General features: G+C 32.1%; 1 protein-coding gene across 2 annotated transcripts; it reads right to left on the reverse strand.

Moving 5' to 3' along the window:
- Nucleotides 1-4803: 4803 nt before the first annotated feature.
- Nucleotides 4804-27426, reverse strand: LOC145293957 (JNK1/MAPK8-associated membrane protein-like). 2 transcript variants are annotated; one of them, XM_080140827.1, is made up of 8 exons: nt 27300-27426; nt 18067-18140; nt 15416-15570; nt 14248-14280; nt 11799-12011; nt 9195-9364; nt 7385-7461; nt 4804-5754 (listed from the first exon to the last, which is right to left on the reverse strand). In XM_080140827.1, exons 2-8 carry the CDS (start codon nt 18130-18132, stop codon nt 5530-5532), a joined length of 939 nt encoding a protein of 312 aa, XP_079996953.1. In that variant the 5' UTR covers nt 18133-18140; nt 27300-27426; the 3' UTR covers nt 4804-5529. The 2 variants fall into 2 exon arrangements, with proteins under 2 accessions (XP_079996953.1, XP_079996954.1); XM_080140828.1 differs by lacking the exon at nt 14248-14280.
- Between the last annotated feature and the right edge of the window lie 514 nt (nt 27427-27940).

Raw genomic sequence — 27940 nt, forward strand, 5'->3', positions numbered from 1 at the left:
ACCAACTTACATTCATTTATAACGGGAACATACTTGTGATGTATTCTTGGCTGTGTTCATCGCTCCCGGCTCGTAGGACCATAGATGCAACCCAGCAGGGCTACATTCCTACTTGTCTAGTGGTGAACCCCTCAAGCGTGACCAGACTCTCACCGGTCACTGGAAAATATCTCTGCTGCTCAGGACACGCGAAATGTGCATGACCCTAAGTCTGGGTGGCGACACTGTCGATTTCGCCCGTCACTCTGGCTTCATACTGGATCCAGTCTATCTCTTTCATCATCTGGCGTCAGGGCATACCTGAAATAAACTGCATCTTTATTCAGGTCGGCAATCGAGAAACAAAGAAAAACTCTGGTTCATTTTCGTAAAAACCAAACAAAATAATTATTTATAAATCATTTTACACTTGTTTAAAGTCGAGTTCTTTGATCCGAGCTTCATGATGCAGGTTGTATAACTTAAGTTCATCTAGTTAATTTCCCAGCTAAGAACAAGAGCTTTTCAACTTAGCTCTTATGAGGGTTTCGCCCCCCCCGCCCTTCTCCCCAGGCGGGGCAAGGGCGATGTGCACGTCCCAATACCAGCCAGCAAAAAGACCCTAATTCTAAAAAGCCAATCATTTTTATAAAACTGTCTTCTTCCCCCCTCTGTCATATTGAAGATTACTTTTCTTTTTTTTCTCTATCCGATTATCTTATATTCTTTTTCTTCTCCCATGAACTTCTTTCTCTATCCCCTTATTCTATATTCTTTTCATTTTCTCTTTTCTTGTGAACCTCTTCCTTCTCTTTTGTGTCCATATCTCTCCCTAGGTTCAATTTTATTTATTTATCTGTCCAACTAACTTATCACTGGCTTGGTGGCCTGGTAGTTAAATACAACAGGTGGACCTAAATGACAACATCTCCCAGACACCAAAACAGACATTTTGAATCCAAGTCATTGTTTCCATAATATTTGAATTGTTCTTTCTAAACTCAACCAGAAAACATTCCTGTATTGTTTTTCTGCCAAACTCAAGAATCTTATTATCATATTTATTTTTTTTTTTTTCCATTAAAATATTTTATTTCTTATAGACATTTTTGCTTCTTCTTATCGCTACATAAGTACAAAATGGAAATTAAAACCGCTTAAAGAACAATTATTATCTACTATCTCCTCCCCTCCTGATAAAGTCCCAGGGACATTTTTCTTTTTTTTTTCTTGATCAAATATCACACCCCTTCTCCTACCTTCTCTCCCTCTATTTGAAAAGCAAGACCATCTGGTATCGTCTGGAATCTTGCTACACACTAACACTTATCCTCAAATGGCTTTCGGGCCTTGATGAGTGGTGATTCCCAAGTAAAAAAAAAAAAAAGAAAAAAAAAAGCAATTCAATAATCAATGATAACTCTGAGATAATTTTCTTATAAATGAAAATAATTATTGCATAAAATAATTCCATATACAATTTGTGTAAAGAAAAGTTAATTTCGGGTTTTTCCCTGTGTTTAAGTAAAACAAACTAATGTTTTTGGATGCAGGCTTGTCTGCTTAAGACAAAGTTCAATTAGCTTTCTTGTGTTTGGAGATTTCATACTAACATTCAGGTTCTCTGAATTCACAGAGCATGGCTCTATATCGTGGGTTGGTCGGGGGGGGGGGTCAAGACAAAGCAGATCTGCACATCTAGCCAGTCGAGGCGAAAAGACTATTATCTGCTAAAACAATTGGTTTTATAAATTTGTGGTTTCCTCGCCTCTCTAGGCAAGATTACAATTTCCCCTCTTCTCTTTTACCGCCTTTCTTTGGAGTCTTTGGAAAAGACTGCATCTTATAATGGTCTCTCAACGTCTTATTCTTTATCAAACTATACCATGATGTGTACTAAAAAAATCGATTTGAATTGGACTCTTAGTTTGAATCATTTGTTTAATGTCCATTTTTTTTTAAATGTTAGCATGTGGTGGATAGCTTTTAGAAATTACTTTCCAGACTAACCTATCTCTGGCCAGGTCCTTATCCCTTTTTCTCCATGTTTTCTTTTGCTTTGCTTATCACCTAACTATTTCACATCTAATCCAAGAATTTTCATCCATTTTTTTCAATGTGACTATACCAACAAAGTCTCCCAGTTTGCGGTACATCTCTCTATACTGTCCATATCTAATTTTCATCTGAAGTCATCAGATCCAAATCTAAGACTCACATTACACATTCATCATATTCTCATATTTCTCTCTCTATGCAATGCATATCCTCAATTGTTGCTGGTCAGGTTTTTTCCCCAAAACATCACAATGTATTAACATGCATGATAATCTTTCCTTGGCCAACAGTAGTAACGCTCTGCTGGTTAGTAGAAGTGTTTTGAACTTACTACATTCACACAAAACTTGTAATCACACTAGTACCAGTGCTTCCCTGTGCTCTCACAAAAGTAACAGAACTCCTGAACAACCATCAGAAAAAAGTAGTACTTGTGAGTATTGTAAGTGTAAAGCAATGGAAACGGATAAAAATTCCAATGTGGAGAAAGTATACTCTAATCGCAGGTTGCTCATGAGTTTAATGATCACCATAAAACATTACCTTTTTAACTATTCAAAGTTTAAGTGAGAAAAATATGATAAAATGCTAGAAAAAAATTCAAAATGTTGATTTAAGGAAATAAACGGATTAGGGAGCGGACACATATATAACCCATCCCCATTAAAAAAAGAAAATGCTTTTATTGAACACCACATTTTAAGATTAGAAATTTTATTAGTTCAATTTATTTAGTGGAATTTCAGTTTGCTCTAAAAATTATCACTGCGTTGAAATTTTAAAAAGATGTTTATAAACGTTTTTGAATTTTTGAGATAAGGATCGATTTTCTGTATTCTTCGTTCTTATCTTAAGTGTCATTTTCACAATCCCGACCTTCTTCAGATGTATCTTGTTGAACTATGGAATCTTTCTTTGTGCGTAAGGATCCGTCGTATAGTAGATAAATCACTTGGTAAATATCAGATAAAAAATTACTCTTCTTCAGGCGACACTTAAAATATTATTTCGAATTCTTTAGGACTTTTATCCAGTGATGGCTAGTGGAACCTCCGTGGATTTAAATGTGAAATTCCATGCCTATCCCAAGTTTAACAAGATACATACACCTGAAGGTCTAAGGTTATATCAAGCAAAACGTTGTGGAAAAAATTCTCAGGATGAGAACAGTAGTCCGAAGAATCCAAATACGAATGTTTGTAAACATTATTTTGTCAAAATATTAAGTAAGGTAACCATTTAATATAATAAATTTACATGAAAAACAAACCGCTTATTTATTTTCTTTAAAAAAGAAAAAAAAAAGAATTTTTTAAATTCTGTTTGGATTACAATTTGAAAATCTATTCTGAAATAATTTGAAAAAGAAAATGTTTTTCTTATTGCATAATATACATACAAAGATCAGATTTTTTTTCCTTTTCATGTTTAAACCATTTTTATAACATGTTGGTTTATTTAGACAGTATGACTTTATACATCAACTTGGTAAGTGGAAAAAGATACATGGAAGAATCTTTGAGGTTTCTTAAAAATTAAACAGGCCAATTTTGTAGTAGATACTCCAAGAGCAATGAATTCTTTGAATATTGGTGCAAACGAGTAGTTTTCGATTTGTCTCAAATCCATTTGAGACACCTTATAATGAGCAAGAACCAAGGAGATATTATATCTTAACACTTTTTTTTTAATAACAAAAAATTCAATTTAAAATAGTTTTTCTATAAAATCCAGTATTTTTTCTGTAAAACGTCTAGGTACAAATTTTTTTTAATCAAAATATATAAATACTTTGATTAATGAAGATATTTTTTTATAAATCTTCAAAGATTACAAAACAGAACATTTCATAAAACATTTTTTTTTAAATCGTCTGCATATAACAAAATACTTGTAAATAAAATTCTTTTTTTATGGCCATTAATAAAACCTTTTGTAAATTCCTTTTCAGAAAACAAAACTCTGCAAAGGCAAAGTCACAAATGAGCAAACACAACATATTGTTTGTTTATAATTCAACCCAAAGTAAAAAAAAAGTGATGCTAAGACAAAATGTCCTTTCGATTGTTGTTCATTTAGGGTGCCTCAAATCTATTTGATCCAAACTTTGTGTGATATGAATATCAGTATCACCAACCTTTTATGTAAAACTACAATAATCATAAAACATTGGCGTTTTTGCTATTTGTATGCTTATTATACAGCATAATCACGTTTGACACACTGGTTCCCGTCAGATCACTTTGGAACTTCCAAGTACTGTATGTGCTTTCCACTTATCTCGGCGTTGTTTCCAGTCGTCCTGGACTACTTCTTGCCACTGGACTCAAGCAGTGTCAATTCAGAAGAAGTGTGGTTGGGGATTGCACAATCCTTGCCACACAATTACACGCGCAGCTGCCCTTACTCGGGGTATCCTTTGTCTTTCGATGCTGAACGGAGGCATTTGTAAGCTTATCTTATTTTTAATGCTTCATACTCTACACCTTCCACAAACAAAAAAAAATCTAAAAAAAAAATCTATCTTTTTATTTTTATGGCAATCCGATTCTAAAGAAGGAGCCAATCAAGCAGACATTTTACTTTAGATTCCTTTTTTCCTGGAGATTGAGTTTTCATTTGATTTCAAAACAAACCAAAATTTTCAAGGACTGTAAAGAAGTCTTTTGCAAATACCAACAAGAAGGATCCTTTAAGTTAAACTTCCATAGAAAGATTGAACAAATCAATTTAATATCAAAATTTACGTATTCAGATTCTTTGGACTACTGTTCTCATCTTGAGTATTATTTTTCACAACGTTTCAGTCCATGTAATTACTGACCTTCTTCAGGTGTATCTTGTCTAACTCAGGACCCACAACATAGTGATTAAAGTACTTGGTAAAATTCAGTTATAACACACTTCTGGAGGCTGATGGTTCAATCCTCAGTGCGAAATACATTCAAGACACAATTGGAAATTACTTAGGACTTCTACCCAGTTATGGTTGATGAAATGAAAGCATGCTACCCCCATGGATTAAATAAAGAGTTCTGTTCGAAATTTTGTGCAGATTCAGAGTTCAACAAGATACACCTGAAGAAGGTTACATCAACCAGAACATTATGAAAATGACACTCACAAAGAATTCAAATATGGATAATTAATCCTCATTTTAAAAATTCAGAAACAAAATTTTCATTTTTTTTTTTTTTTTTGTAATCTGACAATATTTCACAAAAGAAAAAATATTTGGGATGAGGGCACACTCTATACATTCACTCAAATCTTTGTCATGTGGATTAATTATACTTGTCTTTAAAGATATATTCCAAGAATGCAACAAAGTTGTAAATATTTTCTTACTGATATGTTGGTGTGTATGTGTTCTTCAGAAAAGAAATTAAAACTTGGAGATGAAAATCAGAAAGAAAGGAAACGCCAGCATAATTTTATAAAATCTATTTTTGAACACACGTAAAAAGAAAGTCTTTCCAATAATGGATATTTTCAACTGGAAAATGCACGATCAATGAGATATGGGTCGGAAAATTTACAAGTGACAATGTAGAATAATGTTGGGAAAACTGTCAGAACTAAAAGTGATGCATGGAATTCTGGCTTAGTCAGTTGGGTGATTGCAATGATACCGTAGGCATGCAAAAGCCAATGACCAATAATTATGATAAGATTTTTTAGTTTGGTAAAATTCTCCTCAAATAATCCTCGAATTGTCTGTAAAAGAAATAGAAAAAAATAGTTTAATAAAAATTAAAAAATTCATGAAACCAAAATTTATTTTTGAAACCACACATAAAAAAAATAAGTGAAGATTAAATGTAAAAATATTCTACAATAAGATCGATTTGTGTTAAAGAATCATGAATAGAGATGACATGAAATTCATATGCAACTATTGCAGTCTTTAGAAAGGTTTGTTCTATTTTCTTATAACAAATTTTGTAATCAAAATGGATATTTCCTTACTATTATAAAGTATGAATATTTGATATTCATTTATAAATACACGTGTTGGGAATATTTTTTTCTTCTTTTCTTGAGTATGTATCCATTCATGTCTTCCATGCTTTTATATAGTGATAGGGTTCTCGATTGATTAACTGTGTCAGATATATACTTGAGAGTCAAAACAATGAAAAGAATATTCTGTTGTCATAGCCCTAGTAATAACTAACAATAAATGGCTGCATAGTAACTTATATGATGAATGGTGCACCTTATCCAAGTGATGTTGCCTCAAGTAAAAGATACTCCATCAGACTAGATGAATTCTTATCCTGAAATCCAGCAAGACCAAGAGACCAAATCATATCTCCAGATATACTAGAACATAATAAACTGGGGAATTTGAGGTGAGGTGATTATTATTCTTCAATAATTCAATGTCTCAGATGTAAAGGAGAATCTGGATTGAATATCTATGTATCTCATATAGAAATCGTGTTGGCCCCAGAAGAGGGCTAATACTTACTTTCTGAGAATTTATACTGAAGTAAAAAAAAAAAAAAAAAAAATTAAAAAGATAAAACATGTTTATCATCTAGAGTGCAGCTATTAATTTTATTCCTAGTGATTTAATCAGAAAATTATTCCTTATACAATTATTCTGCTTAATCTTTTTTTTTTTTCATTTTCACATTACATAATTTACCAATTACAACTATTCAAATCAAATTAAAATTATACCAAACAAGTTTTATCTATTTGTTCTAATTAAATATTAAAACAATTAAAAGGGTTACTATAATTCGATATGCTAGTGTTTCTGCTTCCTTCCAAAATTAATATCAAATGTGCTGTTTCATCATGTACATCATAATGTGCTGCTTCATCATATGAAAATTAGTATATAAAAAAAAAAAAAATGTGCCTTTTTTTCTGATGTAATTCTACAATTTCATGTGAATATTTTAGCAATATGCGAGATATAAATAGCAAGTAATTTTTTTTCTGTCATCTTTGATGAAAAATATACACTAGTTAATAAATCACATTAAGAAAGTTAAGAACTACTTATAAAATATCAGCAAGTGTTGATGAAGATGAACATTTTCAGTTATTTTTCTTTGTTTTAGCAACATATTAACTTAATTTTGGAAGGAAGGAGAAATATTAGCATATGGAATTTCTGGGGAAGAGGATAGTATAGTATCTTTTCTTTTGCCATGATACCATACTTATAGGCATTACTTTTTATCATATTGCTTCCTTTATTTTGGCAAGGGTATTGTAGTATCTTTGCAATTGTCATGATACTATCCTCCCAGGCATTACCATATTCTTTTCAATAATAAAACCTAAGATTTTTGAAGAACAAAAGATAAAAGAAAAAAATTAAACTTGCCTGATTCCGACAATAAGCTAAATGCGTCGCATGAGTGGCCAGAGACAATACTATCAATATATAAGGATACGCATAATCTGTAAGAAATAAAGACAAAAGTTTTTATTCAATTAAGAACATTTAAAAATACACTCATTTCTATTGGGTCAACATTATGTTATGTATATTGTTAAATATTTGGAAATTCCAAGGTACAGCTACCCATGTTAGATGAGTCAGAGTTCTGTATAAAGCTCACAAAGATTGTGCCTCAGGATTGTCTGGTTTGCATGAAGTCCTCCTTGTTAGTTGCAGGTATTCATTAAGCTAGCAAGATTGCAGGCTTTTACCTTTTACACCGAAAACAGCAAATGATCTAGTTTTATTGCATGTTTAAAAGTGAAACAGTTGTGCGAGCAATTCAGTATGACAAACAAGGGAGATAACTCGACTTAAATTAAGGATCCACCATCTTTAAACATACTGTCTGGGGACATAATTGTGGCTGATTTTTTTTATTCCAAACACTTCTAACACATCATCTACCAGAGTGTTTTTCATAATTTTTGGAATTTATACAAATTTTGACATGACTCGAAAGTATATAATAATGTTTTCACCTGAAATGCGTTGGTTTAAAAGATCACCAAGATAAACAAGCACCAAAATTTGATATTCAAACTAATGTTTCAAAATAGATGAGGATGGATGAATTGGACAACTATTGGTTGCTATACTCACAACATTTCAGCCGATGTAACCAGTGGTAGGATTCAAATTTTTCTAAGAAAACAGATTGTGTGTGTGTATATATATATATATATATATATTAATATTATATAAACTGTTATATTAATAAGAATAAAGAATCTACAGGTCTGAATAGGGGTTTACGTAATTTTAACAACCGGTTTGCCCAACTCATTTTAAGCACCGGTTCGCACAAATCTCTATGTCAAAACTGTATGAAATTAACCCTTTATTTAATCCACTAAAATGCAACGTTGCCATTATAAACAAAGGAAAGAAACAAATAAAAATCTGGGTTGGCATTTTTTCTTTTTTAACAAAAGCATTTATTACCATTATTTTTGGCACCACATGTTCATTTTACCTGGCTTGCGTTTCTCTTTCCTTTGACTGCATACCAGTCTCAGCCGGCCCATTCTTGTCTTTGACTTTACACGTCCATTTTCTTTGACAATTTTGCTTCTATCTCGAGCACGTGGCGGATTTTTCCATTAATTTTTTTCCTTCTTCTCACACACACTTCCTAATTTGCATATCCACATTCTTTTGCTAACGCTCATCTCTTTGCAAGCCAGCTATCCTTTGCTGCTGCTGATAGTTTTCCACATGCTCAGATGCACTAGGTTACAAAAGTAGATTGTTCTCATTACATCAGCCAAGTTATGTTATTCTTATTTAATAATGCATGTAGTAAGGATTGAACCTTCAACCTCTAGATGTTTGCCATCAAGAACTGATTGTTAAACCAATCCATAAAACAAGCAATAACAACTAGGTAAGAATAATGGCAATGTGTCTTGTTTGGGTTGAATAAAAGTAAAATAGATAAACTGACACTTCTACTCTGTCATGGGTGAGAATAATCGACCCATGTGGGTTAAATAAAAGTATTTAGTTTAGCATTCTGTATAGTTTTAGACTTCAAATAGGTTTCCAAAATTTGAAAGATGTAACCGAAGAAGGTAGATTATATTGTCCGAAATGTGAATCTAATTGAAATCTAAAAAGAAAAAAAAAAAAGAAAAAAAAAGAAAAAAAAAAAAGAAAAAAAAAATGAAACCCAAAATAGGACCTTACTTACACAACAGTCCTCCAAAGACAGCCTGGATAATAATTAATAAAGGAAAGAAATACAATGCAGCGTAGATGGAAGTCGTTCCTTTTCGAGACACACATTTGTAGGAAAGAAGTGGTCGGATAAGAATCATCAGCACAAGGGCAAAGGCATAATAAATAATCACTATTGTGTACCTGAATCAATAAAAATAAATAAAATAGATACATATATTTAACACAAATTAAGGATATGCTAAACATGTTTATAATGATCCAATGGGTCATGCATATATTCCCTTTATAATAAAAAAAATCAAGGTACATGACACAAGTTTAAACTCTTCTAAAATTTACATTTTTTTTTTTTTTTTTACTTCAGGAAAGGCATGAGATTAAGAAAATATCTATGTTACAAAATAGACTAATAACACAATATACCATTGTTTTTCTAACTTATTGTACCATTCTAGAGTAAACTGTCTGAAGAATATTATAACTGTAGTAGCAAAGAGAGATAACTTTTCTCTCTTCAGTTTATATTAAAAAAAGAAAAAGAAAAATAGATCTAGATTTATTGAAATTATAGATCAAGGACCCCCATCTTATACTTGATCCACCTTGATTTAATTTCTAGATTCATAAACTGATACATATGTAAAGAAAATGCTTTGCATAACCAAAAGCAATAAATCTCTTCACTTTTCTAATATCCCTACAAATAATAAAGTAAAGCAACTGATTATTTTGCTATCTAATTTACATATGTGTTAACGGCATGTATGAACACACTATGTAAATTAGCTGAAAAAGAGAGTCACTGTTTCTCTAAATGCTCACAGAAACATAAGGAAATATCAGAGTGGTTGAATCAATCAGTAAGATAGAGCAAAAGAAATACATAGATAACTAAGAGAAAAATGGCCGACTTGTTCAGTTAATTACAAAAATTAAAAAAATTTTTTTTATTTAATACTAGCCGGTCCCTATGTACTGTTCATAACTTTATGTGCATATATATATATATATATTAAAAAATTTGACTCATGTCCAGGTAACCTAAAATTTCAAGTGTTTAGATCTAAAATTAGCAGAGGAGTTTGGTAGAGTCTGCAAAGGTCAACTCTTTCAACTTTCACCTCTTGGCAGCCAAATGTTTGCCCAAAAACTGATTAAAAAGCTTGCTGCTTGTGTGAATATCTTTTGTGTAAAATTTCAAATGTTTAGACTCAAAAGTTGCTGATTAGTTTGCTCGACCACAAAGGTCCAATCTTTTGAACTTTGATCCCTTGATAGCCAAATGTTCGGCTAAAACCGATTAAAAAGCTTGCCCTATGTCTGAATACACCTGATGTAAAATTTAAAAATATTTAGACCAAAAATCGGCTGTGTGGTTAAATGTTTTTAGTTTTGACCCCCTTAACATTTATTGTTTTGGGCTCAAATCAAGTTAAAAAGTTTGATCCATGTCCAAAGAACCTACATCTAAAATTTCAAGTGTTTAGACCCAAAATTGACGGAGGAATTTGGTAGAGTTTTCAAAGGTCAAATCGTTAAACCTTGACTCCTTAATAGCTAAATTTCTGGCCGAAAACTGATTAAAAAGATTTTCCCAAATCTCAATACCCCTTATGCCAAATCTCGAGTCTGTAGACTGAAAATTGACAGAGTAGTTTGGTAAGGAAATACACAGACATTTTCACCTTTATAGATATATAGATAAATTGATTATTTATTAAAATTAAAAATACAATGGCATAAAATGAAACCTTAAAAATTCTATTTAAAAATAATGTAATTACAGATTTGAATCAAGAGAATGCATTTCAGTTTCTTAACTGTGATCCCCATGCTCACACACTGAACCAATGTAGCAAGTTTTTCTTTTTCTGCATCCTTCATGTAAATATTCACTCATTTTCTCCTTATGAACTCATCTGGTAATACCATTATGTTTTGCGCAATCAACATTTTCTTGGTTTTAGTTTCATAACAATTTGTTTCAATTAATTCAGTTGAATGACCAAAGAATTAAAATTCAACTTTCAAAATCCTAATCAAAAAGTAATAATTTGGTAAAAAGAGAAAATGTATTTATGAGATTTAGATGCGATGTAGCTAGGAGTGTTTTTCATCTAATTTTCACAATGTGTCCACTTTTATCAGAAGAACCTGCTGGTCGTATTCATGTAGTTCTCAGTTGAAAAAAAATGAAGGAATGAGAAATTATGAAGATTTAGGGAGAAGAAGGGAGAAAATATAATCAGACATTTATTTCTGGTCTGAGTCTCAAGGATTTTTTTATTAACTCGACCTCATGTTATAATTTAAAAAGAAAAACGTTTTATTATTTCTAGTCGTCATTTGAAAAAAAATCACTCGCAAATGCGACAATTTCATTTGCAATGTAAAGTCCTGTAGTTTAAAATCAATAAATATTTATCATTTCATCATTAGTATGAGCTGTGGAAAATTAAATATTTAACAAAAACAAAGAAATAAAAATAATAAAAAAATTATTTCAGACATCGAAAAATATGCACAAATTTTTCTGATTCTGATACCCCCCAAAATTCTGATATTTTCATTCCTGATTCTGATTAAGCGTCCCAACAGTTATGTTTATACTTACAGTGGGTAAACAATTTCTTGTGTACATTGTATGGTGTCAACATAATTAGTTGAAGGATTGTGCCAGACAGTATACCAGTCAGACAGGCGTTTTACAGGGCATGCACGAATGGTGAGTTTACCCTGGGGGTCAAACATTAACAAAGTCAACACCCCTGAAAGTGCACACTCAACAAATGCTGATATGTGTAACAGGATCAAAGATTTAGAAAATCTGGAAGGAAAAAAAAACATTTTCATTCAAACAAGATTAGAAGAAAATAATTTTGATTTTACAAACGATTATATTTTATAAGAGAACAACATTTGTGTAAACCATTAACTCCTACTATTGGTAGAAACTCTCAGTTCAAAGGAGAAAGAGTGGGAGAAGGAAAGAAGGAGAGTACTTGTACTTGTGATGGCATTCACCCAGGGTGGCTTAAACTGGCTCCAAGTGAATTTGTTGAGCTACGAGTCAAAGTGGTCCATCTAAGCCTGTCTGCTGCTGACTTCTCAGCATACTTCAGCCATTTATGATTCCATCATCACACAGTGAAGACACAAGGGCCACTTATAGCTTCCAAATCAGCTTTGACTGCTGCAAACCACATCCTCAGTTGACCACCACTCCTTATCCGTTACTTTGGTTTGTTATGCTTAAGTTTAAAATATTTTTTACTTTGGTCTGTCATGCTGAAGTTTGAAATATCCTATGCTTCGGTCTGTTGATTGACATGTTGGTTGTAAACACATTTTTTTCTGAAAAGGAAAAGCCATCTCATTATGTATGAATTTGTAACAGCAAAGACTTCAGTCTATTATCTGTTGGTGATGAAAAGGGATAGAAAACTCTTGAGTGATAGGAAAGTTATGGTGAAGAAATTGTGACAGTATGAAATTAGTTATGGCAATCTCTAACAAATGCGTTTCTAAAATTAAGATGGCAGATAGAGTTTATGTAAATATGAAACAGAAGTCACTTTGCATGAAACGAAATACAGATCCATATAGAAATATTGTATTTCAAACAGTTATTTTAGTTTTAACATTTCTGTGTTATGAAACAATAAATAAAAAAAATAAATTTATTTTTTGACATTTCTATAAATAATTTTTAGTTTTACCCCCCAATTTTTTTTTTTTATTGTTTCGTTGTGAAACAAGAAATGTAAAAACTAAATCAACCAACCTGTCATCTGTCTACAGGATGTACAGAATCGCTCTATTGCAAATTCGTAGAGAGGTGATAACAGAGACAGAGCGTGATAAGCAAAGCAACAATAATCATCATCCCTTATTTGGACATCAAGAAGTGCCGTAGCGACTATCACAATGCAAGAACTTTGCCACTGTTACAGAATTCAGATGAACAACACCAGTTTCCTTCCACCTGCATTGGTAGAATAAGTCAGTCACAGACAACCAGAATGAGGAACTTCTTGCACAGAAAGAAGACCTACCAGCAGGCTCTTAACTCCTTTGGAAAGAATTGGGCTTAAGTGAAGATTGCCAAAACATGGGACAACCTGCACAAATGAGGCTATGTACAGAACGCTCAGTGTCCTGCAGTACCAGCATGTAGACTATTGCACACACCCTCACAGACTGTTTCTTAAGTGAGACATACTCCAGTGTGGACCTGAGGAATGCTTTGAACACTGCCCGACGATGGACCTCGAGATGGAGTGAAACACTATAATGATGATAGGCATTTACAAAATATTAAGTATTTGCATCTGGAGGATGCATGTTTGTTCGTCATTTATGGCTGTTTAATTTTAAATGTTTCAGTTTTATAAGTAACTAGTCTGTTTAAATATCACACATAATGTGATCAAAATCTCATTGAAGTTGAAACATATTTGGAATAAATGCACCAGAATAAATACACCAATTATAATTATAGCTCAAATGATTTCAACATGTTATCTAGAATATCGAACAAATCCCTGAGAAAATAAACATATCTTATGAGGAGAAATTATATATTCTTGGATCCTTAGCCTTAACCATAGTCATTCAGGAATGTACAAACAAGGACTGCAGCTAATACATACCCAGTCCCTTTCTCTTAATGAAACGTTACCACTTTACATACTCTAAACATCCCATTGATGTGTCGAACAGTTATAAATTAGTTACAGAATTTATGTACAACATTAATTCCAAAGACACAGGCTGGGAACAAGCAAAGCATTCTTTAAGTTTTAATGCTTTAAACCTTTGGTAACATATAGACTTAACCCTTATAGCATATCTCTTTACCCTTTTTCAGTCCCAAATTAATTAAAAGTTCATTGAGTATGTATCTTGATACAAAAAATGATTTTAATTTCATAAATACTAAACTATTTTTATATGGACCAAGTTAAAGAGAAAGATAACTCTTGAGCTAGTTGTGGATTGCCCAAACAGACAGAATATTTTTTTTTAAATACATTTGTATATGGATTAACTAACAAAATTACCTGGTAGTGTCCGGGCTATAACAGCGTTGATGGCTGAACAAAAAAAATATAAAATAAAAGATTTGATTCTAAAACAAATTTTTAAAAAAATGTTAGAATCTTTCTTTAAATAAAATGAAAAATTTTAAATAATAACTCAGGAGTTGTAAAGAAAAGACTTTAAGAGATGATAATTATAGTATCAGCATTTAAAGAGATTAAGACTTTATGAAATGCACTTCACTTCCAGCAAGAATAATTGAAGTTAGTTTTTGTAATTCTTCAATTCAAGAAAGAATAGAAAATTCGGTTCTTGTCCAGAACTCACCCTATTTTAAAAAACAAAAATAAAAAGGTGCATGATGTACATAACCGTAACCAAAAGAAAATTTCATATTCATGTAATGCCTAAAGTAGTAGCGAATTATCGAGTTTTATCATATGTTTTAACATGAAACCAAGTTAGGATGACAAACAAGGGAGATAACCCTTGACTTAAATTGACAAATTAAAGGCCTGCTACTTTTAAACCAATGCATTTCAGAACATGATTGATTTTTTTTTGTTAAAAATACATTTAGCACATTATTTATTCATTGCAGACTATTATTCTCATTTTTTAATTGTTAGAAGGGGCCAATGGTGCAGTGGATAGAGACGTTGAATCTCTACGGTTCCAAGTGAGCATTGTCTGAAGATAGCGGTTTCAATCCTACCCAAAGCTGCCCAGAGGCTTAGTTGGCCAAAAGGTGGGGAGTCGACAGCAACTATGGAAGGCAGTAATTGCTGAGAATGCAGTTAGGAGATTCCGAGTTCCTATCCCGTTGTGGTTACCACCTGACGAAGGCCACAGGGAATAGTTAGCCGAAACGTCGCGAAACAACAACTAAAAGATGAGGATAATAATGCGCAATAAATGAATAATACAAATTACTCATCTCAATAATGAATTCCAATTAATTAAATAATACATTCAGCACATATTTTACTATATCATTATTCATACTTTCTGAGAATTTATACTAATTTCAGCATGAATGTATGTATGTAATAATGTTTTCACCTGAAATGCGTTGGTTTAAAAGATCACCAATATAAACAAGCACTACAAAATTGTGTTAAACAGGCGTAAGAGCAGAGATGAATATACAAAAGAAATGAGCAAAGAGTGTAAGAAGATCAGACTTACTTTGATCTTCTATTCTTGTATTCGACAAAGAACCAATGAAGTAACAGCGGCAAAAGAGCCATGAAGCCCAAAAAGAGGCAGTCATAGAAAGGAGGCACATCATTACATTCTTCACATATGGAGTGTTCATTCGGTCGGAAGCCTCGAGGACAGGCCTGTGGGACCAACAAAAATGCAAATATGTACAGTTACGAGGAGACAATTTTAAAATGAAATTTATTTACAATAAAAATAAAAACATAATTAGGATGAAATGAATAGGAAATAAACAAGTAAAATCAACACTTTTCTAGAACTCATCATTAATCCAAGGGGGATAACTTCATTTTACTAAGAGATTAATTCATTTTTTTTTTTCATACGAGAATTTCAGAACGCTGAAACCAATGCAACTTTGAGAAATTGTAAGAATAGAAAGTTGCGACTATTTCAAAAAAAAATTTTTAATTAAATGTTTACCTTAAAAAACAAAGGAAGAAAACATTACAAAAGAAAAGTTCATAACATTTAATAACACATAATATAGCTTTTAACATTACAAAAAGGAAAAGAAATACAATATTATTTTTATTATTAGAATCCTTTTGAGATGAGTAGTTTATACATTTAATTATTTGTGGACTATTATCCTCATCTTCTAGTTGTTTCACAATGTTTCGGCCAACTATTCCTCTGGCCTTCATCAGGTGGTAAACCACAACGAGATAGGAATGCTGAATCTTTTTTACTGTATTCTCAGTAATCACTGCTTTCCATAGTTATTATTGTCTCACCACGTTTCGGCTTTGGGTAGGATTGAAACTGCTATCTTCAGACAATGTTCATCTGGAACCATAGAGATTCAACATCTCTGTCCACTGTACCACAGGCCCTGAAGGGCGATCAAGGTTGGATTTTTTGGTCTTATATATACAAGTTTTTTCATTCTTCCCTGGCCTTACATCGTCGGGTCCGTACAGAATGGTATATTATTTTTATTATTGGAATCCTTTTGAGATGAGTTATAGGATAAAGTTAAGCGACTCAACATCTCTATATCATCACGGTTTACCACCTGACAAAGGCCAGAAGAAACAAGAACTAAAAGATGAGGATAAAAGCAAATAAATAAATGCGATGATAGTTGCAAAGGAACTGGAGTTTTATTAAAGAAAACTGTGATTTTCTTGATAACATTAATAACTAAACACTAAAACCATTAAAAACATAATAAAACTACTTGATCAATTGATATAATTTTTGGAATATGATATTTTCGCTTTGTCATCATGATCTATGTACCTGTGATGAAACAAATATATCATATTCCAAAAAAATATTTTTATAAAGAAAATCATTTTTTAGCAATTACTGGAAATTCATAGGCATTACAACATAAATCTAGTAATTATGAATTATTGTTGAGTTATCTACCCTTATTTAATAATGTACATAAAATTTGATTTTCTCTATAGAAATAAAAATACTTGATCAATTTATATGATTTTTAGAATATAATATTTTTGTTTCATCATGCAGATTTTTCTTTATTTTTGTTTTTTAATATAGGGGAAATTCTTGACAAGAACCGAAGTGCTAATTTATATTATTGCATAGGTTATGAACACGTCTTTTGATATATGTTAGTGACAACCATTGTAATCTATTGTAATATTTATGTGTATGGATGAATGAGTAATATATGTCCTATATGTATTGTTTCCTTAAAGAAATTGCACTTGCCTTAGGTTTTCATTCCAGAGAAGTTGTATATAGCTAGAATATTATACCTGATTGCTCAAAGGCTTTCCTATGATCATTGATCATTTTTTTTCATGTAGATGATTTGTTTGTATGATCTTGCTTGTTATTTTTCCACTCCATAAAAAAACAAAAACATTCCTTGGAAAGGGGGAGATAGATAAGTATCAATATGACCATTAACATATGTTAGAGTCAACCATTGTAATCTGTTGTAATATTTATATGAATAAAAAAAAAGATCTATTCTTTTTTAATTGTTTCCTTAGAAAGCCTCCTTCCATCATCTTTAGAGATGATGAATAAAAGATGAAGAAACTACATCTACCTTATGTCTTCATTCCAGAGTACACAGTTATTCTTTGATATTTTCACATAGATTGAACCTTCAACCACTAAAAGACTATATCCATTGTGAACTAAATTTAATAACTATTAGGCCATATGAACAATTCTAGTATGAATTTTGGGGGTCTTAAACATAATCTTACCTAGATGTGTTGTATTACAACTTATTACTATAGAATTATCACTTTTTTTAATCTTTACTTATATTGCAATTTCTTTTACTGGTGTTTATATTTACTATTTATAATTATCAGTTTTCACAATGTACAAAATTCTAGGTACTTGTCCAGAACCCCCTCCGCCCCCATTAAAAAAAGAAAAAGAAAAATCTGTGTCATGTATGAACTTGTGATGGAAAGAAAATATTTTATACCAAAAATTAAATAAATGATGCAATTCAAAATTCTGTAAAGATGCCTAAGTTCAAAAAGATGCACCTGAAGAAGAGTTTACATTTGCTGAAATGTGAAAATAATAACGACAATAGCAATCTCAATAATCCAAAAATATGGGCAAATGACATTGCAAAACTAAAAAATAATCATGTTGGAAGAGACACTCACTCCACAGTCGCTAAGTTTGCCATTTATGTTGGTCTTTCCACAATATAAACCAGGACAGAGAGGCATTTTTAGAGCTGAAAGTAGAAAGCATAAGAGAGTTAACAGAAAAATACATGGAATTATCTACAAAATGGGTTATCACCAAATATGAAATATATTGAATAAGTATTTGCAAATGTATCATAAAAAATAATGAAGCCTTTAATATATATTGTGTGTAAGCTGTCATCTATATATATAAAAGCGAAAATGTGTGTATGTATGTATGTGTGTTTGTGTGTCCACTAAAACTTTCGACAGACACAACGAAAATAACACAAACTCGGTATCATATTGAAGCTCCATCTTTCGCTCGAAAAATATAAAAAAATTGGCCAAAACGTTCATTTTTTCACCCCGAAATTGACAATTTTCGACGGGGGGGGGGGTGTCAACAAAAACGGTCCTCTCGTGACAACGACCAGTTCTACGCATGTGTCAGATGACGTCATGACCTGATTTACTTTAAATAGTTGAAAAACTGACTAAATTTCATGTACGTCGCATTAGCTCAATTGGTTAGTGTGTTAGTTCGTTATCTAAAAGTTTTGGGTTCGAATCGTGGTGTGAGATGTCTTCTTTTTTTTTTTTTTTTCAATTTTTTCAATTTAAATATTGAACCAGTGTTATTTAAGCCATTTTTCACGTAACGTTCGTTTTTCTGGGTTTTTTTTTTCCTTTACTTATCCACCCCCGACCACACACCCAAAAACACCCGAGTACCCACCGATTTTTTAAATTTTAATATCGAAACAGGCTCATTTAAGCCATTTCTTTTTTGTTTTTTTGATTTTACATTTAACATCGTTCGTTTACGTTAGTTTTTTTTGTGTTTTTTTTTTCGATGTTCAGTTGAGGACAGTGGCCAATTGGACACAGTTGATGACATTTGTGAATTTGACTCAGTAAAACATAGTCCTAACAAATGGGGAAATAAATTAGATTTATCAATGATAAGAAAGCCTTGGCAGACGGCTACTAAGTTATAGACTTTAATGCTTAAACCATAGTACAATCTATGATCGTGTCACAAACGCACATCCAGAGTGCAACTAATATTTAAAGAAAGTGTCAATGTCTAGGTTTTTCTTTTTAATTATTTTATTATATTTTTATACTTTTGAGCCAGTGTAACCTCTTAATAGTTGCCAATGTGAGAGGTGACGACATGGTCATAAGAAGAGAAATAAAGGAGAACAAATCCATAGCGCACAACACTGGGGTTGACAAGTGAGGTACCACGTGGTCTTACAGACGAAACACAATATCTATTGTTAATGTTAATGATATGAGTGGCTTGAACTGTGAAAATATAAAGTCAATATTAATGTGGTATTTTTTTTTTGTTGAGGGAGGAAAAATGTGGATCAGAACTAAGTATATTAGCTGACCCATTACTAGTATCTGGACAAAATATTCTTGGAATCAATGACAATTAGATAGTTGCTGCAGATATCCCTGGTTAGCACAATAATTACCCAAAAATTGTGAGAAAAAAAGAGGCAATAATCATGTCAAGAACAAGGAAAAAGACTCATCTTGACTGAATTGACAATACCTTATGAGAGCTAGGTAGAAAAACAACATCAATACAAGATAGAGATATATGAAGATCTAAAAAGAGAGCTGACCTGCGAAAGTAATAAATATTGTAATCCTTCAGGCTGTTGAGAATGGGGCAAGGGGTTTTCTTGAAGGCTTTTTATATCAACTTTTAAGCCAGCTTGGAATTAAAGACTGAAAAAAGAGTTGTAGTCAGTAAATGCCTCATAGAAATAACCAAACAATATGCAGTGTGGTTCTGTACAAAAATACTGCATGGTGATATAGTAACAAGTGTCTACAGTATAGTTATCTCTAGGAGGTGATTTTTTTATTTATTCATTTATATAATCTATCTATATGCCTATAAAGTTGAGTCTTTTTCTTGCTCTAACATTGATATTAAAAGCCTATTTTTCCTTTTTAAAAATTATTAAAGCGAACTTCTTAATATGCTCAGTCATGGATATACAAACGATTACATGAAAGCTAATTAATTTGCATATATTCATTTAAAAAACGTGTTAATTACTTATTCATTTTTTATGGTTTCTTATTAGATGGTTGGTTTCATTTCACTATTATGCTGAATTCTATTTATGCATGATTTCTACATTTTGCATAATTCCATAAAATATAAGATCAAAAGGTTCTAGCACGCAGAAATATTTAAGGTGACCTACCAAACTCCTATCTGAATATTTGGTCTACAGAATTGGAATTTAATAAATAGGGTTTTTGGACATGTAGTATACTTTCAGTTTCGGTGTTAACCAGTAAAATAGCTGCTAAGAGGTCAAAATTGGACCCCCCCCCCCAAAAAAAAAAACATTGATCTTCGCCTAGCATAAGTCGGCTACACACATTTTTTTCTGTGCATGCATTAATTAAAAGTTATAGTTTAAACGTTATTTTTTGCAGTTTTTGTATACATATGGATTTAGGTCATACGCTCATGGATAAGGCTGGAGAGCTATATGTTTTGGTTTCGATTCTAATTGATGGCACACAAGTAATTTTTTTTTTTACTTTTGAAATCACTACTATATATTAGGTCCAATATAATAATCGATAGAAAATTAGCTCAATAATAATAAATACAAAATCTACATGAATCAAAATATAATATTGAAACATATTTTACGACCAAGCAATTTGTTAGTATACATATAAAAGTGATCTTGTCTGTCTAAGAAACAATCACTACCAAACTCCTCTATCAATTTTTTGTCTAAAGACTTGAAACTTGATATATAGGAGATTTGTATCTGTGGAACAAATTTGATTTGGTCTTTAACCGGTAAAAATAGCTGCTAAGGGGTCAAAATTGAAAATAAACTGGCACTTGGCAAATGTAAGTCAACTTAAAGTGTTCTAGTACACATGTGCAAATATACATTTATACGTTAAACAATGTTATGATTTACGGTTTTTTGTATGTATTTAGATCAGATGGTAGCAAATAAGGCTTTGGTTTTGATTATAGCTGATGGCACCAAAGTCATATTTTTTTTTAACTTTTAAAATCACTTCTATATATTGAGTACAATGCAATAATTGATAGAGAATTGACTCTATAATAATAAATACAAACTCTGCAACAATTAAAATATCATATTCAAGTTTATTTTACAATCGGGCAATGATTATTTATATTTTTATTTATTTTTTACTTATTGTTTTTATAGTCCATTGTTAATTTTTCTACTTTCTTTGCAATATAAGTGTGTCGTTAAACATTTAAACTAAAATGTTAAGCCGTTGATTGAAATAGGAAATACTAAATTGTTACATGTCCAGTTTTTATTGTATTAGTTCATTAAAATGAAATTTAGATAATGGGGCCTCACATCAGTGATGGGGGGGGGGGGCGCGATACATAGAAAAGCCATCGAGAGGAAGGCTCCGAAATGGTGCATATTTTGGCCTCCAGATTAATATTTATCTGGAGGCCAAAATAAAATACCCCATAAGTGAAAAAGATGATAAACATGATTATATATAAGTCTATAAGTGAATTAACTAAGAAGTGGAAGACCCTGAAACGGCCCCTATTCTCTCCTGATAACCTGACATTAACTGGAAGTTGAAATTAAATACTTCACAAGTGAAAACAACTGCAAAAACATGATTACACCGGTAAACAACAAATTTGTTGTCTGCATTTTTCAGCTGATTAAGGACGAATATTTTTGGCTGAATCCAAAAGTCACATTGGTTTGCTCAATCAGGTCAAGTTTTTGTTCACATTTATGCATGTGTGGAGCATTTTAGAATTAGTTGGTAGGAGTAAAATGCTATGATGAATAATCTTTTGATTAATTTAATGACAAGAAGTATTCAGTTTCTGAATTTTTGAGATGAGGATTGGTTATTTGTATAATTATTCATTGGACTACTGTTCTCATCTTAGGTGTGATTTTCACAATGTTTCAGTCGATATAACCTCTGGCCTTCTTCAGGTGTATCTTGTTGAACTCGGGAATTTGGACTGAACTTTGAGCGGAACACTTTATTTACTTCACGGGGGTAACATGCTCTTGTTCCGTCAGCCATGACTGGATAGAGGTCCTAAGTAATTCGCAAATGTGTTTTTTGGTCCCTCATACTGAGGATTGAACCTTCAACCTTCAGGAGAATATCACTTTTATATGAAGGGCTTGTCTGAAAAACTTCTAACGAATATGTAATCCATATGACGTCAGGATAGTATTCAGGAGTGATTCAACTCTCCGAAAACAGCTTGTTAGAGTCAAGCCCTCTACAGAAAAAAATCATGACTAAGATCTGTGTATATGAAATCCCATGTAAATGTGGAAAACTATACAGAGGAGAAATGTGTCGTCCATTAAAAGTACGGTTAGAAGAACATCGAAAAGCCATAGTACGTGGAGAGACTGAAAAGTCAGGTATAGCTGATCATGTCTGGAGAGAAAAGGGAAACCATCTATCATTATGGGATGGAGTAAAAATTATAGACTGAGAGGAATGGTGGAGAGTAAGACGACTGAAAGAAGCAGCACATATGCTGGGGAATAACCAACTACTAAGTAGACCTAGTATAGAATTCAATACGATATGGGAACCAGTAATTATAAACAATAGATAATATATACAAGTAATAAGTAAAAACATTAATATATACAAGTAATAAGTATAGAGATAGATATACATTAATATATAGTAATAATTAATATATAGATAATATAGTAATTATTAGTAATAAATGGTGATATTTACAACTAGAAATAAACATAGGTTTAAGGCTCCTAAAATTCGTACTAGCAGAATTGTCTGCAAGCACCCGTCGTGCAGTGGTTAGAGTACTTGGAAAAATCAATTGTAAAAAGTGATATTCTCCTGAAGATTGAAGGTTCAATCCTCAGTGTGGGCAACCGAAAAATACATTTGCTAATTATTAAGGACCTCTATCCAGTCATGGCTGCAGAACAAGAGCACACTACTCCCGTGAAGTAAATTAAGAGTTCTGTTTCAAGTTCCATCCAAATTTACTACAAAAACATTCCCGAATTCAATAAGATACACCTGAAGAAGGTCGGAGGTTATATCAACTGAAATAGTGTGAAAATCACACTCAAGATGAATAATTATACAAAGAAGTATTCAGGTTCAATAGGTCTGGGTGATTATGTTGAAAAGAGATAAATTTGAAGTCATCAAACATTGAAATCTTCTAAAAAAAAAAAAAAAAAAGCATAGACGAAGAAGGATTGACCTGTCCTTGTGCGGGAGGAATTGGTCCCTTGCAAAGAAAGGAACATCATCAATGACATTCTGGTGGACAGACGCAAAATACTCTTCTCACCGTTACACATCAAGCTCAGCTTAATCAAGCAGTTCATTAAAGCTCTGGAGAAGGATGGTTACTTCTGCTAGGCTTTTTCAGGATTGACCATGGAGAAGTTGAAAAATGGCATCTTTAACAGTCATCAGATCCAGTAGCTCATCAGAAATTCAAAGCTCAAAAGGCATGGAAGGCATTTGTTCTGGTAGTGAAGAACTTTCTTGGCAACAATATGGCAAGAAACTATGCAGAATTTGTCAACAGAAACCTGGGCTGCATCAAAATGCACTACCTATTTTCGCATATGGACCAGTTTCCTGAGAACCTGGGTTCAATAAGTGACGAGCAGGGAAACAGATTCCACCAGGACATGAAAGAGATCAAGATCAGGTATCAGAGTCACTGTGATGCAGTCATAATGGTTGACTATTGTTGGAATCGTTGAGCATTTCAGAAGCTTGAAGAAATGGAAGTTCAAGCCATGAAGTTTGAACAATGGTGAAGTAACATATAATTTGCGTTTACTTACCTTTATCAATACCCACCATTCAGTTTACAGTAATCGAAGTAATCAAGTAATCAATATTTGTTGTTAGTAAAACATTTGTTTCTCTTAAAAACACATTTAGGATGATATGCGTTGACAAAAATCAGCTGATTGTAGTTGATTTTTGTCACAAGATCTAATTTTTTTTTTTTTTTCAAATCAACTTAGCACAGAAACCTGACCTGATGGAGAGAAATGGATGCCATTTCCTGATTCAGCCGTGCAAAAATACCCTAAATCAGTTGTAGAAATGTAGACAACATTCAAAAAGTAAAAAATTGTTGCCAAGTGTTATAGAAAAGCTTACAAAATAAGCCATTGCTCAAAGGCAGCATGCATTCTACATACTTATCTGACACAAGTCCAATACAAATAAACAAAAGTATATAGAAGCTAGAAATTATTATAAGAGTTAAATAGCCGCAGTTAAGAGAAGGCATACTAAAATCACCAGTAAATGCATTGAGTCACAGAAAATAGGAACTTGCGATTTCTGAAAAATTTATAACAGTGTAGTAAATAATAGTCAATCAACAATTTCCCCTCTTTCCAACAACCATGAGGTTGTTTGCACAGCAACTGAGAAGGCTAACCTGTAGTTTGCCTGCAACTCCACTTTAGACTTAAGAAACCACTTCCTCTCAAATTTCCCTTTGCGGTCAGAAGCCACATTGGATTTGAAAATTACTTCTCATGTACATGATGTCATAAAAAATCCTACACACCTTGAAGGTGTTGTCCTGATCGCATCCCTGCTATACTATTAACTGAGGTCGCCCCAGTTCTCTTCAAACTTTTCAGAAATCCACCCAATAAGTGTCATGAAATGTCACAGTGACATTTATTAGGTGGATTTCTATTAGTATTTTGTTTATTTTGGGACATTTGAGCTTTTATTGATGCTCCAAATAGGACATGTTCTCGTCCGCGATGGTGAGTGTTGGTTTAATTTACAGACATGACACAGCTTGTTTTTCGAACCGAATAAAAACTTTAGTATGTGTTAATATACAAAAAATTATCCAGGTAAATAGAAGAGTAACTTATCTTGCCTTTGGTAACATTTTATTTGTTATGTATTTGAATTTTTGGTACTCATGCACTTATTGATCCGTGCAACATTATTTAAAAAGCCATTCTTAACGTGGAGAGGGAAGGGTGTTTTGTACCTATACTGTACAATTGTCCTTACAATTGAATAAAAAACATCATAAAACTTTAATTAAACTTGGAAATACAATTTAAAAAATAGCGCGGATCAGTAAGTGCATTAGCACCAAAATTTCAATTAACTTGTTTGCTTTTTCGATAGAGTAATTGATTGCAATTGTTGACGCTTATGCACTATTTGGGCCACGCTATTTTTAATAGTATTTTTAAGTTAAATTAAAGTTTTCCGATATCTTTTTTGGTCAATTTGGCCTGGTTGTCGCACTGAAGACTTACCTGAAAAGGGTGTTTATTCCAAGAGGAGGTTGGGGGTAACATGCCTAAAAAGCAACTCTTTGCAGTGGGACAACCAGGCAACATTGACCTCTTTTTTATTAAACTGTTAGATGACAGTACATATTAGTTACAAAACACCATCCCCATGTTAAGAATGGTTTTCTAAATTTTATTTAGACGTTAAATGTTATTTCAGCACGCGGGCAAATAGTGCATAAGTACCAAATTGCTCAGGTATTTTTAGTTTGTTAGTCTATTCATTTCCTTTCGTAAACTGTTGACAATTCTTATGCGCCTACCTACACATTTGTGATCTATTTGCGTTATAAAATAATATTTCAACCGAATATATAAGGATCTTAAAGTATCGTAAATATGAACAGCTGATTTGGGTATTTCACTTCCTGTGACTAAACAAGATGTCCGATTCCTTATTACTTGACGCATAAAGGTCGCAAATGAGTAAATAAAGCAATATAAATTATATTTGCCTAATTTCCCCACTGTATTTCCTTAAAAATAATTTAGGTGCTTCTTGTCTAGAGAAGGGACGACAGATACATTTTTTGGTGCTTTTTGTGCACGCCACTGCACTGGCTGCACAGTGCACTCACTGCCCATTGCACCGCGCTATTTTATTTTTTTTTCAGGTTAAATTCAAGCTTCACAATATCTTTTTCTTTTTGGTACTCATGCAGAGAGTGATCCGTGCTGAAATAACGTTATTATTTAAAAAGCCATTCTTAACATGGAGAGGGGAGGGTGTTTTATACCTATTCTGTACTTTAACCTTACAATTGAATAAAAAAACATAAAACTTTAATTAAACTTGGAAATACGATTTAAAAAAATAGCGCGGATCTGCATCAGCACCCTTTTTTAAAATATTAAATTGTTAGGTGGAAGTGCATAATAGTTACAAAGCACCCTCGCCTTCCCATGTTAAGAATGGCTTTCAAAATAATGTTATTTCAGCATGGTGGAAAAATACACAAGTACCCCATTTCTTTTTTTTTTTTTTTAATGTCATTTTAAGCAAAAACAATATTACTTAATTTGGTGCCAATATCGAGAGTGATCCGCGCTATTTTTCAAATCGTATTTCCACGTTTAATTAAAGTTTTATTATATGCTTTTTATTCAATTGTAAGGTTAAAGTACAGAATAGGTACAACCCCCCTCCATGTTAAGAATGGCTTTTTAAATAATAACGTTATTATTTCAGCACGGATCACTCTAGTACTGAGTGCATGACCCTTAATTTTTATGTCGAAAATAGTAATATATAAAAACATTACTAAAATCCATCAAGTAGAAATTTAGTTATATTTAAAAGTAACTTTTGGGGGGAATTGAAATGACATATTTTTAAAAAAATCGATCTGACGCTTCTCTCTCAACAAGCACCATAATTTATGTCACCAAGGGCAAAGCTTAACACAAATAAATAGTTAATGGTTCCAAATTATATTTGTACAAGCGACATAAATAAAGCACGAATTAACAACGGCAATTTAAGATGCGTCTTCATTAACGAAGACTAGTTGTTGTCGTTCATTCTTGTCGACGCTTAATAATATAAGAGATGCTGCCAAAAATGTACTAAGGCAAATACAATATTAAAATTAATTTAGACATGAAACAAATATAATAAGAGAGATTTATTTTTTAAATGAAATTACTTTAATAGAAATGCGACACAGAAATAATGATGGCATTTTCATTTGACGGAAGGCATAACTTAAAACAACAATAACAACACCGCCGTGGCTGATTTACGCCATAATATCTTTTGGAATAAGAAAAAAGCGTATAAAGTTTTCGTGTTATATTCAAAATAACAAATAGACTTACAGATTAAATCTCTTTCTTCAAAAAGTTAGCCCAATCCCAGTTGTTTTGACGGATTTTTAAGGTAGATCCATACTGCAACTACTGAAATGGCGTCTGCTTGTATTTGCCTACAGACGCCACACTCGTATTATTACATAAAAAAAAAAAAAATCGGTGCGTCAGCCGGATAACATTTATTATTTTTTAATTCTAAGTTTAGTGCTTCTAAGATAGAGTCAACAACTCGATTTTTTAAATATGTCCTTTTAAGCACAAATAATATTACTTACTTAATATTCATGTAGAAAATAGTAATATATCCAAAAATTACGAAAATTATAATTCATCGAGTAAAATGTTATTTATAGTTAAAAGTAATTTTTACGGAAAATTGGGTAAAGTTGAATTTTTCTTGGATGTTAAAAGTAGTTAATGAAGGAGGGTTCACACACGGAACGCATATTTTAGATTACAATATAATGGCTTCCAATATTTCTAACCTAGGAATAGACCTTTTGGTAAATGTTTAGTTTAGCGGCGTAAATTATTTTATGGACAAAAAATTATAAAAACTATTTTTATATAAAACACATTATTAGACCCTGAGGCTGAAATATAACCAGAAAATAATTTCATTTTTTATTAGACTAAATGTACGACAT

This window comes from Euprymna scolopes, chromosome 15 (genome assembly GCF_053919585.1).
Source record: "Euprymna scolopes isolate OS-2025 chromosome 15, ASM5391958v1, whole genome shotgun sequence".
NCBI classification, from domain to species: domain Eukaryota; kingdom Metazoa; phylum Mollusca; class Cephalopoda; order Sepiida; family Sepiolidae; genus Euprymna; species Euprymna scolopes.